The 16,872-nt window shown below is 46.5% G+C and overlaps 1 protein-coding gene across 1 annotated transcript in view; it reads left to right on the top strand.

Annotated features, from left to right (window-relative positions):
• PRKX (protein kinase X-linked) overlaps positions 1 to 16,872 on the top strand; it is a 77,367-nt gene that overhangs the window by 38,980 nt on the left and 21,515 nt on the right. The window contains exon 3 of the mRNA XM_004768294.3: positions 3,381 to 3,644. Within this exon, the coding sequence (XP_004768351.1) occupies positions 3,381 to 3,644 (264 nt within the window). The remainder of the gene's footprint in view (positions 1 to 3,380; positions 3,645 to 16,872) is intronic.

Here is a 16,872-nt window from a genome sequence, read left to right as displayed (position 1 = left end):
AGTGGGCGGTCATTTAATCCTGAAGCTTTCCTTGAAACCACAGAAGTACAGTGTTTGGGAGCTTCCAGGATGGGGAGCTTGGGGAGATTTGGGGGGAGTGGATCACTTGGAGAAGACCAGATGGCTAGTTCTCAACCTTCCCAACACCTGGTGCTCTGCGTCTCCACCATCTGGCTTTTCCCAAGTTTTATCTCTGTATAGTAAACCCATGACCCAGTGAGGAACATGTTTTTCTGAGCTCTAGGAGCCCCTTTGCCAGATTATTGGGACCCAAGGAGGAGAGTTTGGAACCTCTAACCTATAGCAGCTCTACCAGACACACAGGACCTGGACTGCGATTGGCATCAGAATTGTGTGTGCTGGGGGAGTATTGAAGGGTGCACCCTTCCCCCTGTGAGATCTCCTGCTGTCTCCAGGTGTAGACAGCGCCAGAATGGAGTCGAAGTGTAGGACACACAGCTAGTGTCATAGAATTGCTCGGTGGTGTGGGGAAAAGAACAACAATGCATCTTGGAATTGGGAGCAGAATGATAGACACCAGGTCCCAATTTTTGTATAAATAAACCTACCGGTGGATGAGATGCAACTCCCCTGGAGCCCAGTTGATGGACTCCAAGATCATCAGCCCCACTCCTTCTGCCCGAATCTCCTGATCTCCACCCATCCTGTCTTGGGGATTGACGCATTCCACTTGGTTGATTAATCCCCACTCCCCTGGCCCATTGTCATCTCCCCCATGGTGAGTTATCTCCCATGCCGTGGAAGGGTGAAATTAGGTTGCATTCCAACATGGCTGATGCATTGTTCTCAAGCGTTGAGAAAGGATCAGAGTAGATTATTATTTGGGCTGTGGATCAGTAGGAGTGGCTGTAGAATATATCCAGAAAATGGGTGCATACTAATTTGTGAGTGTGCGTGTGTGTGTGTGTGTGTGTGTGTGAGCACATGCATGTACCTAATGTATTTGAGTGGATTCTGCAGGATTCTGCATATTTTCCTACCTTTCCAGTGAAATTCGACAAAACTGCAGAAGACGGTAGTTCTTTGACTTAGTTTTGACCATTGGGGGTCATTTCCAGGGCTCCATGCTGCCCCCAAATTCTGGAACACCAGGCCTTTTCTGGGCAGTTCTAGCTCAATTTGGCACTCCTCCTGTTCAGCAGTAATCTAGAACGTTCCCCAGCCTCCAGAAAGGTTCATTCTATAAGTTCACCACTCCCGTGCTATTTGGACCCTAGAACATAATTCCCCACCAGAGTGGTGAAGTCCTTGTTGGATTCCAAGCTCCCCCAGGAGAGCAGAGTATGGCCACCGTATGCTTTTGAAGTACTGGGCATTTATATGGAAGCATTGCGGGAAGGAAACGTTCCTGCCCTACTAATTAAGAAGCTGAGCCTGGGGCAGAAAGGAAACACCCCTCCGGGCTTGAAATGGTCGGAAGCCTGTGGCTGGTCACAGAGGCTGTGTAACTGTAAAAGATTTGTCCAGGAAGTGGCAGTAGCAACCAAAACCCCCAAAGCAGCGTTCCTGCTTCCTGTATCCATTCGTGCCTCCAGACCGCAAATCTTGAGCGTTTGGAGCTGCCAGAAGCAAGAAGGGGAAGCAGGACACAGATGCAAAGCCTTCGGTAACCGAAAACAGGGACCTCCGGCTGCTTAGTAGGTTGGAGAGACGATGATGTTTGTGCAAAAAGCCCATTGGTGGGTACGTGTCTTCCCAAACAGCAACCCCGAATGAGTTCCACGTGCATTTCATGAAAGCCTCTTGCACATCTGACCGGTGTTTTGCTGATACATGGAAACACCGTGATTAGCAAACCAAACATCCTTTTTTTAACTGATTTCCTTGAGCGGAGCAGAGTTTTTCATTTCTGTGGTGGGGATTTTTTTCCTCTTGTTCGTCATGTTTTTATTACTTACCCTTACCTGACATGCCTCTTGATCACTGGATAGGCTTACCCCTTTATGGTTTCCCTTCCAGTTAATAGTCATGTCGTGGCAAGCTGTCCCTCTCCCCCCACCCCATTTTACTTTATTTTATTCGAATGGCCCATCCCGGCAGGTGAGACCCTCTGGTAGAGCAGGTGCCATGACCATCCTCCTACAGGGATGGCTGGTTCTCTGGGCATAATTGTATTTTTTGGTGAAAGCTTATGGGGAGTCAACTCTGCAGGGAAGAACCCTAATGTCCTGATCCCAGAAGACACCAGCAGGAGCCTTACAGTATAGACACGCTAGCATGGCCATGGTTAGCGTCCTGTGCGTCCCCCATCCCATGGGGCGGCTTTTACTGGGGGACACCTACGTCCTCTCCATAATGCAGAGCGTAGTAGCAGACCTCGTTTCTCTTCTCCCCAGCTCTCCTGTATGAGAAAGTATTCCTCCTCCATCACCGCTGGCCTTCCTGCAATGTGTTTTTTACTGTTTCCTTTGGCCAAGACTTCTCAAAAGCAGACAGGACCTGGTGTCTCTGTCACACTGCCCCCCCCCTCCCCACCACCGCTTCTCCTGACTGTAACAGAGCTCTGAGTGTCTTTGCAAGGGCAAATCGCCTCTCCTGACTCTCTGGGACATTACCCAGGCCGGTGTTTGGGTGGCGGTCTGTTCATATACTGGATATTTCCAGTCTCGATGACAGGGTTGGGTTGCTGAACCAGGGGTGATTCCCCAAGATGTGCATGAATTTTCTTGCTACCGAACAAATCCCACAGACTGAGGGGCTTGAACAACACACATTTATCTCCTGTAGTCTTGGAGGCTGGGAGTCTGCGTTCCAGGTGCGGCCGAGGGCTGGTTCCTCCTGAGACTTTCCTTCGAGGCATGTAGACCCTGTGTTCGCCTTGTGTCTTCACAGGGTCATCTATCTGTGCATGTCTGTCCATCTCCTCTTTTTATAAGGACCCCAGTCCTGTGGCATCAGAGCCCACCCTGCTGACCTCATTTTACCTCCGTCCCCTCTTCAAAGACCTTATCCCCTTGTATGTTCCCATTCTGAAGTCCTACAGAGTAGGGCTTCCACGCATCATCTTGGGGTGAACCATTCAGCCTATGGGCTGAGATTTTTTTTTTTTTTAAGATTTTCTTTATTTGAGAGAGAGTGCAAACCCAAGCCCATGGGAGGGGCCAAGGGAGAAGCAGGCTCCATCCCAGGACGCTGAGATCATGGCCTGAGCCCAAGGCAGACCCTTCACCAACCGAGTCCCCCAGGAGCCCTCTTGGTTTTCTTGCTGCTGTCTATTAACCTCTATCTCTAGCAGATTTTAACATCCGCTTGCTTGCATACTTTAGCGTCCAGAGCTCAGCGTGGACACCCTGGCCCGTGTGGAGGACATCATTAATGCCTGTGGGGCTCACTCCCATGCTGCTGCTGTTCCCCCGCAGGTTCTGGACGTGCCACGACGACCGCTTCCTCTACATGCTCATGGAGTTCGTGCCCGGGGGTGAGCTCTTCAGCTACCTGCGCAACCGAGGCCGCTTCTCCAGCAGCACGGGGCTCTTCTACTCCGCGGAGATCGTCTGTGCCATCGAGTACCTGCACTCCCGGGAGATCGTCTACAGGGACCTGAAGCCCGAGAACATCCTGCTGGACCGCGAGGGGCACATCAAGCTCACCGACTTCGGCTTCGCCAAGAAGCTGGTCGACAAGTAAGCCGCCATTTTTCCTCCATTCCCACTTGTGTTGGGGTTCCATGGGGACGTTCACTTGTGTTGGACGCCCAACTTATCTACCTCAGCATAATGGCCTGGAGGTCCTTCCACATGGTTGCAAATGGTGGGATGTCCTTTTCCAAGCACAAATAATAGCCCTTGGTCCGTGTAGACCTCGTTTCCTTTCTCCGCTCATGTGTCAGTGGACACGTGGGTTTCTGCCAGGGCCTGGCTGCTGTCGGTAACGCTGTGGTGAGCACGGGGGGGCCAGATGTCTTTATGATACTGTTTGCATTTTCTTCACGTCAGTATCCACTTGTGCCGTTGCTGGTCGTAGGGTCCTTCCCTTTTCAGCCTCTTGAGGACCCTCCAAGCCGTGGTCTGCATTTTTGACTGCCCCAGTTGGCATTCCCGCCAACGTCACGAGTGTTCCCTTTTTCTCCACGTCCTCGCCGTCACCAGTCTTGTCTTGCCTTTTTGATCATCGCCGTTGGCGGGTGTGTGGTGCTGTCGCTCAGATGACTTCCTCTTTTTATCAGAATTAAATACCTGCTTACACTGCGTCAAGGAGCTCTCTCCCCTCTCCTCCTAACCCATTTCCACTCTCAGCAGAAGACCCCTTCCAGCACTTGGGTTGGATTGTTCCATTTTTTGGGATCCAGCTCCTGGGATAGCTTCCAACATTTTGTCCTGCTGTCTGCTTGCCCCTTCTGAATCCTCATGTCTTATTTATTTATGTATGTATTTTTAAAGTTTTTTGTTGTTGTTGTTGTTTTTTGTTAGAGGCAGAGAGCAAGGCAGAGAGGAAGACAGAGAGCAGGAGAGGAAGGGGAAGATTGAGAGAGGGAAACAGATTCTTCGCTGAGTAGAGAGTCCAAATCAGGGCTTAATCCCAGGACCCATGGATGGGGACTTGAGCCAATGGCAGGTGCTTAACCAACTAAGCCACCCAGGTGCCCCATGCTTTATGCTTCATAAAAACTTCTTCCTGGGGAGTCTGGGTGGCTCAGTGGGTTAAGCTGCTGCCTCCGGCTCAGGTCATGATCTCAGGGTCCTGGGATCGAGCCCCGCATCGGGCTCTCTGCTCAGCAGGGAGCCTGCTTCCCTTCCTCTCTCCCTGCCTGCCTCTCTGCCTACTTGTGATCTCTCTCTCTCTCTGTCAAATAAATTAAATCTTAAAAAACAAAAAACCAAAAAACCAAAAAAAAAAAAACTTCTTCCTGTTGTTCCTCATTGCCTTTTGGGAGGGGTCCAAGGTGGACATGACCCTTTCACCATCTTTGACAAGAAGAAATTATGCATGAGGTCGTCTTGGTGGGCTCATCTTGGGGGACTCAGTCGGTAGAGTGTGCACGTCTTCATCACGGGGTTGGGAGTTTGAGTCCCACGTTGGGCATACAGCTGACCTCAAAATCTTGAGAAAAGAAAGTAGACTTTTAATAAGACAGCCTACCTCATTCAGCATATGTCACTTTAAGATAATGTCCCATCTTGGTTTTTATTTCTTAGAGTGACAAAACACTGAAAATGTCTTCTTGCCAACCAAGTAGATTATCCGTTTACTGTTTTTCTCTATCACTGAAGGCAGGGTCCATACCCCGTGCCCACAGATTTCTATATCAGCTGGGTTCTCTAATGTCAATTGGTAACCCTGGGCTCACGGGAACAGATGTTCTCACCATCATTTGCCCTGGTGGATCTCATCACGAATAGTCCTATAAAATGAAATCTTAACGGCGTTGGGGCATAAAACGTCTTCTTCATGTCCTTTGTCCAGTAGTCCAGACTGCCCTTGGACTCTGGGAGAATGTTTCCAGGGAATGTGTATGATTTAAAATACGTAACCTTCAGCTTCAGTGAGGCTGATGCAAAGTTGTTAAGTGTTGATGTCTATGGGTCTTCCAATATCATGGTCTATAGGGGACGTCTCCCTACATTAGGAACAGTTTGGCCTTTGTGTAGAGAATACACGGAAAATTTAAGATTGTAAATCCCATGCATTGAAGCCCAGAGTGCCCATGAAGCCCTGGGCGCTTGTCTTGGGTCGAAAAGTTGGCTTTTTGAATGGAGTTCTTCATTTTTTAGTCCAAAGACATGACCTACGGGAAGAAGAGGATAAAGATGGGTTTCAAAACTGTCTCATATGCTGTAGAGACCTCTCATCACGTCCTATGTTAGTTTTCTAGGCTTTTGTTTCTTTTGTTTTTTTAATTATTTTGCTGTGTTGTTTTATTATTATTATTTTTTTCTCCTCCACTAAAATGTGAGTCTTCTTTCCTGTATTCACCGTTGGCTCATCGGTCGCTTGGTACAATTAGGTGGGGAAGAGAGTCACACACCCAGACAGAGACAGAGGGAGACAGGGCTGTCTTTCGCTGATACCATTACACCTACACGTCCTAAAATATTCCACGGAAAAGGCTCAAGACACATATTCTGTTCCCCTGAACACACTGAGTAATTTATGGTCGTAAAATTAACCGTAGAGCAGTGCCATCCTGTGCAATTACAATACACACCTCATGTAGGATTTAAACTCCTCACGAAGCCGTGTTTTAAAAAGTAAATATGTCAGGGCACGTGGGGGGCTCAGTCGGTAGAGTGTGCACGTCTTCATCACGGGGTTGGGAGTTTGAGTCCCACGTTGGGCATACAGCTGACCTCAAAATAAGATCTTGAGAAACGAAAGGAGACATTTAATAACCTAGCCTACCTCATTCAGCATAGGTACGATACAAGTATTTCCACATATAATTCCTACGAAAATTGAGAGGATTTACATGAATTTCTGCTGCTAAGTGCTTGAAATCCTTTGTGCATTTTATCTGTATGGTGCATCCCTATTAGGGTCCAATAATTTCATCAGAAATACTTCATCTTATTTGCATGTCCATAATATTTACAGCCGGAAAAACAAGACTCACATGCCCAGGCTCTCCGAAAATACCGGAAGCTTTCTCCGTAACTGCAACAAGTATTGGGTTTTAAATGTAATTTTAAATTAAGTGCAGGTTAAAATTTTAATTCCTTAGTACATTGTAAATGTTCCAAAAGTACATACGGCTGGTGGCTCCCATGCTGGACAGGACGATCTAGAAAATACACTTGTTTGGGGCACCAGGCTGGCTCCGTCCACAAAGCGTGTGACTTTTCATCTTGGGGTTGTGATTTCTAGCCCCACACTGCGTGTAGAGATACTTAGTAAAAACAGAAGTTTTAGGGATTCCCGGGTGACTCATGGGTTAAGCAACCAACTCTTTTTATTTTTATTTTTTTTTAAGATTTTATTTATTTGACAGGCACAGCGAGAGAGGGAACAGAAGCCAGGGCAGAGGGAGAGGGAAAAGCAGGTTCACCACTGAGCTGGGAGCCCGATGGGGTCTCCATCCCAGGACCCTGAGATCTTGACCTGAGCTGAAACCAGACACTTAACCCACTAGGCCACCTAGGCGCTCCAAGCATCCAACTGTTGATCTCAGCTTAGGGCTTGGTCTCAGGAACATGAGTTTGAGCCCCACACTGGGTATGGGGATTACTTAAAAATAAAAACTAAAAAAAATAAATTTTTTTTTTTGATGACATGCGCTTGGCCAAGGTGATAATTGTATTTCTCGTATTATGGAAACGTCTGCATTAATGAGAAACTTGATTGTGTGGGTGAGCAGTTTTACACAAAGTGACTCATGTCTCTGATGGTTTTTAAGAAAGCGGCCATCCTAGGGATGCTTTGTGAGGCAGTTAAATTCAGTCTGGTTTTGACCTATAGGATGTCATCTATTACCCTTTCTAAGAATAAAGCACGTAAAAATGAAGTGGTTTTCCATGACCTTAGGAAGGAAGACCTTATTAACACAGAATAATGGGTTTATAATGTCGAGGCTGCCCCCTATTGGCAGCACATGGAATATGGTACGTCTTTTTTTTTTTTTTTTTTTTTTTTTTTTTAAGTCCTTTCAGTTTGAAAGTCTGATTCAAACCCACCAGATGTAAAATATTTCACAAATTCACATGAGGGTAAGTTTGGGGATCTGTGTTCCTCTGCACTGAATCTGGTATGTGGATTTAAGATGCAGTGCATGATGCAGAGTTTGTACAAAGCATCAAACAATTAATGAACTTAAGACGTTGAACTTTGGGACATCTGGGTGGCTCAGTCGGTGAAATGTCTGCTCAGGTCATAAACCCAGGGTCCTGGAATCAAGTTCTGCATTGGGCTCCCTGTTCAGTGAGGAGTCTGCTTCTCCTTCTGCCTCTGCCCTTGCTTGTACTCCCTCTGTGTCTCTCAAATAAATATGTGGAATCTTTAAAAAAAAAAGATGTTAAACTTTGGAAAAGAGGCCCCATTAGCATGTTGATATCTTGCTTTTTAAAAATTTTTTGTTTTAATTTTTGACCTATTACTTTTAGAAAGAACTTCATTTTTTCACCGTTTTGTCAGTTGCAAAAACAATTCCCTCTTTCTTTTTGTGTATTTTTCTTGGTTTGCTTGATGAGGTCTCTCCGTTCTGGGCCAGTGCAGGTGACGTGATGCCCGTGGGTACGTATGCCCGGCCTCCTGTCCAGTTCAGGATTCCAACAACTGACATGACATTTCCATAAACATGGAAAGAAAACGTCCCCAGAAAACATATGGAACCAAACAGAGCTTCATCTCCAGTAATATTTTTGAACACATAATTGACATAATTGAGAAAAGCACATTTTTTTTTTTTTTAAACAGCAGGGCACACAATGTGGTTAAACACCTTAAAATTCTGTATTCTTCCCTCTACCAATCATACTCATTTGCTCATGGTAACTCCAAATGTCATGTTTTCCCTAGGTTCTGGATAACGGATGGATTTTTCCTCATCCAACATCATCCTGTGGAACTCTTGTTTAATTACAGTGACTGCTCCTTTTCTTGTACAGAAGTATTTGGCACACACACGTGCTATTGTGCACCTAGCCTGCATAACAGAGTAAGGGACACACTGGGGTTATTTTTCATTTTCTAAAATGATTAAAACAAAAGCAGCAATACATTTAATTTAGTTATTCTGTTGTTTTTTTTTTTTTAATTTAAATGAGACATTGAATGCTATCCTTTAGATTCTCATACCTGGCCTCTCGCCAGGGATAAACAACATTGCACCCCATCTTTGACGACTGTTACTTAATGTTCTCAAACATCCACAAAAGCAGAGGATAGTTTACCTGAAATCCTGTGTGCTCATCACCCAGATTCAGTAGACATCAAAGCTCTGGCACCTTACCTGACTCTTTATGTCTCCCAAATTTCCATCCTTGGTATTATTTTAAAGCAAGTGCCCACCGTGCTCTCATGGATAATGATTTAAAGAAGTAATAATAACATCAGTGCCATGATTGCATCTTACAGAATATGAGAAAAAAATTCCTTAAGATCATCCAACATCCAGTCAATACTCGGATTTCCCCCAGATCTCAAAAATGTCTTTTTCTTCCCCATAAACAAAGATTTAAGCAAGGTGTCTATGTTGCATTTGGCCGGTTTGTCTCCAAGCTCCATTAAATCCATTAACTACCATTTCAGCTTTCCCACTGGACCAATGCCATTTATTTGTGAAATAACTGGAGTTGAGCCCCATAGGAAGCCCCGTGATCTAGATTGGGTGGGGTTGCTTCTTCATGGTGTGCTTTGCCTTGTTCCTCTGTCCTCGGTGTTTCTTGTGAGCTAGTGGTTAGATCTTTGAACTAGATTAAATTCAAACTCATTGGATCCTTCCTTCTGTTCCTTCCTTTCTTTTTTTTTTTTTTTTAAAGATTTTATTTATTTATTTGTCAGAGAGAGAGACAGCAAGCACAGGCAGACAGAGTGGCAGGCAGAGTCAAAGGGAGAAGCAGGCTCCCCGCTGAGCAAGGATCCCGATGTGGGACTCGATCCCAGGACGCTGGGATCATGACCTGAGCCGAAGGCAGCCGCTTAACCAACTGAGCCACCCAGGTGTCCCATGTTCCTTCCTTTCTTTTTGGCTTTTGAGAAACAGACGGTGATGGGTTTCTTGTTGTTCCTTTTGCCTGATAGCAAGAAGCATATAGTAGGTGCTTGTCCTTTTGTATGTGGGTCCAAGGGTTGTTCCCTGCCCACCCTCCCTCCCCACTGTCCACTCTGTCAGCATCACCGGGTGATCTGTGGTCTTATCTTAGGTTCCACCAGAGGCACTGCTTGTGCCCCCATTCTGAAAGAAATGACAAAATGCTGATGCTGTCTCTTGGCTAGTCCTTTTGCATTTCTCAGGTGGAAGTTGTCTATAAAGAGCCCCTTCCCCTCATCACTCATTGGGTGACCTTCCAACACTGCCCTTCATGAGAGCAGGGAGGCTGTCCTGCATTCATTCAGCTTATTTAAGGGTTTCCGGAGTAATGACCTTGGCCCTTAGTGACCTCAAATGGGGCGATTGCATTTTTTTAAAAATACTGTTACCACTCAGAAAACACACAATCGCATGAGTTTTTAATTCAAAGTAATCTTTTTTTTTTCCCCTCCATGTTTAAATTGCCCTCCTCTTAATAGGGAGTGACCCCATAACGGCTGACTCTCCTTTTGGGTCAATGAAAAGGTTTTTGATCGATCGAGACAGGTTGTGCAACATTCTCAATGCACCAAATGCCCCCAAATGGCTTGCTTTAACATGGCAAATTTGGGGGGTGCCTGGCTGACTTAGAAGAGTACTCTTCCAATCAGTCATGGCTCTTGGTCTCAGGAATCATGAGTCCGAGCCCACGTTGGTTGTAGAGATTAGTAAAAAAAAACAAAAAAAAACCAAAAAAAAATCTTCAGAAAGTTAATAAAATGGCACATTTTATGTCCTGCCAATTTTGCTTTGATTAAAAAGGCAACAACAGGAGCCCCTGGACCCTTTTGCTAGCATCCCATTGGCTTTGACAACTTACTCGCTTTCATTGAGTAGAGGAAGCCCCGGGTTGCTGTATGTGCATCTCCTCTGTCCTGGAGTCACCACTTCTTTAAGGAACTCTGGGCACTGTTGGTGGGAAATAGTATTTAAAGACCCCACAAGAGGTGCTCCTCACTGTGGGGGTTTCATTGCTTCTAAGAATTCCTGGGGGACAAAATTAAAAACCAATTTTTTTTATTTTTTTAAATTTTCAAGAGAAAAGCAAACGATGAGTCCAGACTTCAGCAGTTGTATTTAAGGCCATGGGTTTTTACTTAGTTTTTATGAATTATTCTTGTACCTCTTTGCTTACCTGGAAACCCTCCCTACCCACGACATTTATCACAGAAGCAAGTCCTTACAGTACTGCACATAGCTGACCTTGGTATGCACCCCTGCAGTTGAAATGTTCCAACCCAAGATGTGGGTTCCGATGTTTTAATCCCTTTGTTAGGAAACCAGCCAGAGAACCGAGCCCAAGTTAAGTCGTGGAACTGGTGAGGGACTTTGTTTCATGAAAACAAAAACCAAACCTATAAAAGATTGAGTGTTAGATGAGAGCCAGGCTTTGAAATCCAACCCTTTCTCTCCCCCTCATTCATTCCTCTGCCCCAGGGCTCAGCAAAGAACAGGTCATGGGATCTGGCCCACCACTTGTGTTTTGTAAATAAAGTTTTATTAGCACACACTCACACAGTTTGTTTACGTCTTGTCTACAGCAGTCCTCATGCTGCAGGAGCAGGGTTCTGTGAGCTCTGCCGAGACAGATGGCTAGAGATAATATGTAAACAGATGAATGTGGCTGTGTGCCAATAATACTTTATTTGTAAAGTAAATGAGGGGCTTGGGAGTAAATAGAACAAGACAGCATCCCTTGGCAGACCATGCCATTTAAAAAAAATTACTTTATTTAAATTAAATTAGTTAGCATAGAGTGTATTATTAGTTTCAGATGTCGAGTTTAGCGATTCATCAGTCGCATCTAACACCCAGGGCTCATCACATCACGTGCCTTCCTTCATGCCTGTTCCCCAGATACAGCCCCTCCCCCCACCCCCTTCCCTCCAGCAACCCTCTCGGTTTGTGCCCTAGAGTCTCTTCATGGTTTGTCTCCCTCTCTGATTTCGCCTTACTTTATTTTTCCTTCCTTCCTCTGCGTTCATCTGTTTTGTTTCTTAAATTCCACCTATGAGTAAAACCATATGATAACCATCTTTTTCTGATTGACTTATTTCGATCAGCACAATACCCTCTAGTTCCATCCACGTTGTTGCAAATGGTGAGATTTCATTCTTTCTGATGGCTGAGTAATAATTCCATTGTGTGTAGGTGTGTGTGTATGGTTATATATGTATAATATATACATATTATATATATATATACACACACATATGCATATATAAATACACACACATACACACTCACCACATCTTCTTTATTCATCTGTTGATGGACATCTGGGCTCTTGACATAGTTTGGCTCCTGTAGACAGCAGTGTATGCCTTTTATATTTATTTATTTATTAAAGATTTTATTTATTTATATGTTAGAGGGAGAGAGGGAGAGAAAGCACAAAAGCAGGGGGAGCAGCAGAGGGAGAGAGAGGAGCTCACTCCTGGCTGAGCAGGGAGCCCGATTCGGGACTTGTTCCCAGGACCCTGGGATCATGACCTGAGCCAAAGGCAGATGCCCAATGGACCGAGCCACCCAGGTGTCCCAGTGCATACCTCTTAATACCGTTATAGTCTCTGTGCAGTAAAAATATATCATCGGCTCAATATATTCACCATCTGGCCATTTCCAGACACAGTTTGGACTGCAACCCCCAAACTAGACCGTTTGTTGTGTGAGCTGGTTAAAACCAACCAGAAGGTATATTCATCCCACGGATGGTTATGCAGGCACGAAAAGTAACAAAGCCACAAGATCCGTGAACCTGGAAAGCAGTTACCACAAGTGAAATGAGCTGGACACAAAAGGCCATGTAGTGTGTGAGTTCACATATATGAGCTACCTTGTGTTGTCAAAGTGTAGAGCCTGAAGGCAGGATAGATGGATCCAGGGCCATGTCCCCATACTGTCCTGAGCCCTGCCTTTCTGCTCGTGCTGCCTCATGGTGTTCTTGCCTCCCCTCGCACCGGTGTCAGAAACCACCAGTTTACTCCCAGATGCTACGTAGACGCAGCAGGGGTGGGACATGCTCAGAATTGGTCAGACTGTCTGCTTCTCTCACACGAGCGTGCATGCACATACACACATACACACTATTTTAGAGCTTATCCACCCCACGTCTTCATCGTATGGATGAGAAAACAGAAGCGCTGAGGGGAAGATGACTTGCCCACATTCCCACAACTGCCGGGTGATGGTACCTTGTGACTGCCAGCTCCGATTTCTTTCTGATGTAATGGGAGCATCACATCAGAGCAGGGATGAAGAATGAAGAGGGGAGCTGTGGGGATACTTGCTGCACTAGGGCCGCGATACTGTTGGGCTACTCAGGTCAGGCATATAACTGCCTCTGTTTGTCTTTTTTTTTTTTTTTTTTTTAAATATTATTTGTTTGTCAGAGAGAGACACACAGAGAGAGTACACGTGGGGGGAGAGACAGGCAGAGAGAGAAGCAGACTCCCTGCTGAGCCAGGAGCCTGATGCAGGGATTATGACCGGAGCCAAAAGCAGTTGCTTAACCACTGAGCCACCCAGGTGTCTCGCACCTCTGTATGCCTTGCTTTGCTCATCTGGGAGGTGTGCATTGTTCCCACTTTGTAGGATTGTTGCTAAGAATGGGTGGATCCGCTAATTGGAAAGAAATCCTTCCAGCAGCTCCCTGGCACATACTAAGCATTGAGTAGACATAAGGTGCTTCTAACTGTATCATCCCCATGATTAGTATCACCTTCGTCACCACCTTTACCACCACCATCATCCCCATCACCACTGCCATCACTGCCTATACCATGATTATCTCCACCACCACCATCACCGCCTAAACCATCATCATCACCACCACCACCATCATCACCACCTACACCATCATCACTACCATCACTATCACCATCATTGCTATGGACTGAATGATGTCCCTCCAGAATTCATGTATGAAACCTTTAACCCTCCCAAGGCCACTGTATTTGGAGATAGGGCTTTTAGGAGGTAATTACGGTTAAACGAGGTCAAGAGAGTGGGGTCCTAATCTGAAAGGATTGACTACCTTATAGGAAATTGATTTGTCACAGTTCTGGAGGCTGGCAGTCCAAGCTCAGGGTGCTGGGCAGCTTGGTTGCTGGTGAGGACTCTTGCTGGTTTTTAGATGACTGCCCGCTCACTGTGGGGTAGGGATCTCAGAGAGATCTCTCTGTCTCTCCCTCTTCTCACAAGCACACCACTTACTGAGTTAGTTCATCATGGTCCAATGTGACTTCATCTTAACTTGATTACATCTGCAAGACCCTATTTCCAAATAAGATCACATTCACAGGCTGTGGCATTGAGGACTTTTGGGGGAACAGGGTTTGCCCCTGTATAGATGCCCTGGCAGACCGATAAAAAGTTAAGAACACACGAGCAGTTCGACACACATACCTTGCAGAGAATCCGCTCTTTCTTTCGTTAACACAGTCTCCCACCCCTGCCACGGTGGAACTGATAACAGTGAGCACTGAGAACATCAGGTGTAACCTTGCCTGCTCTCTAGACTGGGGACATGGATAATTCACAGCCTGGACCCGCGGCCTCTGAATAACAACAGGGCTCTTTGTCTTATCTTTCCATGTTGACCGCCGTCCGAAGCTCTCTAGATGTTTATGCCTCTGTGTACACCCATGATGCACCGGGGCCGTTTGCAGGAGGGCCTTCCTCTGGACAAGTCTTGGGCTATGTAGGGAAGCTCAGAAGCTAGAAGGTTCCACAAGCCTTCCCCCGGTGCCTCTTATGCTAGGACGGAGCCAGAAAGAAACGCACCTTTCCAGATGCAAGGGGAGACGCTGTACCTGATGCATATATAATAACCTGCGGCCACCTCAACCTGCTCTTAACATGAGCCCAGAGCTCGATTTCCAGCTAGCTTCAGGCAGCCTTGGGCGTGCCACCAGCCTGGGAGTCCAGCATGAAGGACCTACCCCATACATTGGCATAAAGGGCGCATGTCTGCCCTCGAGCTCAAGGTCTCAGTCACTAAGTGGAGAACCCCTCGCAACATTCTCCGTGGCAGGGGAGTGCCAACCGGACACAGCCGTCTCTCTAGGGTGACAGATTCCTACGCCCTCTCCAAACCCAGCCTTTGTCCTGCCTCTGCCAAGGTCCTGCTTCCCTTCCCTTAACTTTGTTCATCAGACACTTGTCTTTGCATCTTCCCTCCTTGGAGGACACCCTGCTCTGCCTGGCCTCTTCTGCCTCTGCACTTTTTAATAAAGATCGTTGCAGAGTGTACTTAGGATAAAGTTGACCATCTTCCCCATTTTGAAGGACACAGTTCAGTGCAATCAGATGCATTTGTGGTATCCTGCAACATTCCCGCCATCCCTCTGCACAATTTTGCACCCTTCCCTGGTGAAGCTCTGTCCCCAAGAAATACTTACTCCCTATCCCCTCCCCTAGCCCCTGGCACCACCATCTCCTTTCTGTCTGTGCATTTCCCTGCTCTGGGGACCCCGTACACATGACATCGTACAATATTTATCTTTCTGAGTCTGGCTGAGGTCGCTCAGCAGCATGTCCTCCAGGTTCATCCACGTTGTTAGCAGGGGTCTGTGTCATGGCTTTTTGAGGCTGAATCACATTCCGTGGTGTGACTGGACCCCGTCTTCTTGATCCATTCATCCACTGATGGGCGCTTGGTTGGCACCTGCCTTTGGGCCACCGTGATGAGTCACGCTGGTCTGAACATGGGTGTGCAAGTATGTCTTCAACATTCTTGCCCTTGTTTCCTTCGGGTGTACACTGGAAGGCGTCACGGATCATATGACGATGCTGGGTTTCAATTCGCAGGCGCCCGCCATACTGTTCTCCACAGTGGCTGCACCAGTTTGCCTGGGGGATCCCTGTTCCCCACATCTTCGCTGGCCCTTATGGGTCCCATCCCAATGGGCATTACATGGTTTCCATTTTGGACTCTTTTCTTCCTGTCTACCAAGGAGCAAAGGCACAAGGAGGACCTGAACTCCATAAATGCGGAAGCCCCATACCTTCCTCTTCCCGAGCCACCACTGCCCACTTTAGAGACGGGCTCTCATCTGTCAGAGTCTTACAGGGCGAGGGCTGGTCAGCTGTTCAGAAACAGACGTGGAAATCAGTTCGGCCATCTTGAGCTCCGAAGTGGTATTTTCCAATGTCTGCCTTTCCCCGCCATCAGACAACACAGTGTGCCAGATAGAGCGTGCGGGGACAAGCCCGCAGGTGCTTTGGAGGGAGGGTAAAGTGTGTGCATGGACAGTGTGGTGGGGAATGCGTTCCTTCCCCGGGGCTGCCATTACAGCTCCCCGACTGATGGGCTTCGGTCAACGGTACTCTCCCGCGGTTCTAGAAGTTGGGAGTTCTGGAATGAAGGTGTCTGCAGAGCCGTGGTCCCACATTGGCTCCCAAGAAAAGGGTCTATTCTGAGCCTCTGTCCTGGTTTCAGGTCACCTCATGTGGTTCCTAGACTGTAGGCACCGTCCCTGGGTCACCAGTGGTCTTCCCTCTGTGTGTGTCCATGTCCTCATCTCTTTTTTTCCTCCTCCATCTTTAATGAGGTATGATCGGCAAATTGTACATATTGACATTATACAATATGGTTTTTCGAAAGGTACCTAGTGTGATTTAATACCGATTGTAAAGGGATTACCACACTCGAGGTTGTAATCACATCTGATCATCTCACCTGGTTACCACTTTTTTGCGGTGGTGGGAACACACATAAGTTCTGTCTTCTTGGTAAATTTCAGATGTGAAACAGGTCTTATTAGACAGTCAACATGCCGTTCGTTACATCTCAGGGCTTATTTATATGATACTCAGAATTTTACCTTTTTTTTTAAAAAAAAAGTCTTTTTTACAGGTGAGTTCTGGTTCACCTCCATGCTGAGGCATGTGAACTGGGAGAAAATGAAGACAGTCGGTCTTGTGTTTTCCATAGAGCACAAAATTTAGAGATCTCGGCAGAAAGGTGACACACCTGTGACATATCTATGTTTTAATGAAACATAGTGCCTCTTTTTAAGTATAAGGAGAATTCTCTTGTAAGGACAAGAGGAAAGGAGCTCCATTTTTACCTTTTGGGGAAAAGAGAGATCTGAGACCGCACAGGGGAGCGGTGACCAGAGTAAAAC

The sequence above is a fragment of the Mustela putorius genome, unplaced genomic scaffold, assembly GCF_011764305.1.
Source record: "Mustela putorius furo isolate JIRA1106 unplaced genomic scaffold, ASM1176430v1.1 tig00003836_pilon_pilon_pilon, whole genome shotgun sequence".
NCBI lineage: Eukaryota > Metazoa > Chordata > Mammalia > Carnivora > Mustelidae > Mustela > Mustela putorius.
Note: the sequence above shows the minus strand (reverse complement) of the source record. Positions and strands in the feature narration are given on the sequence as shown.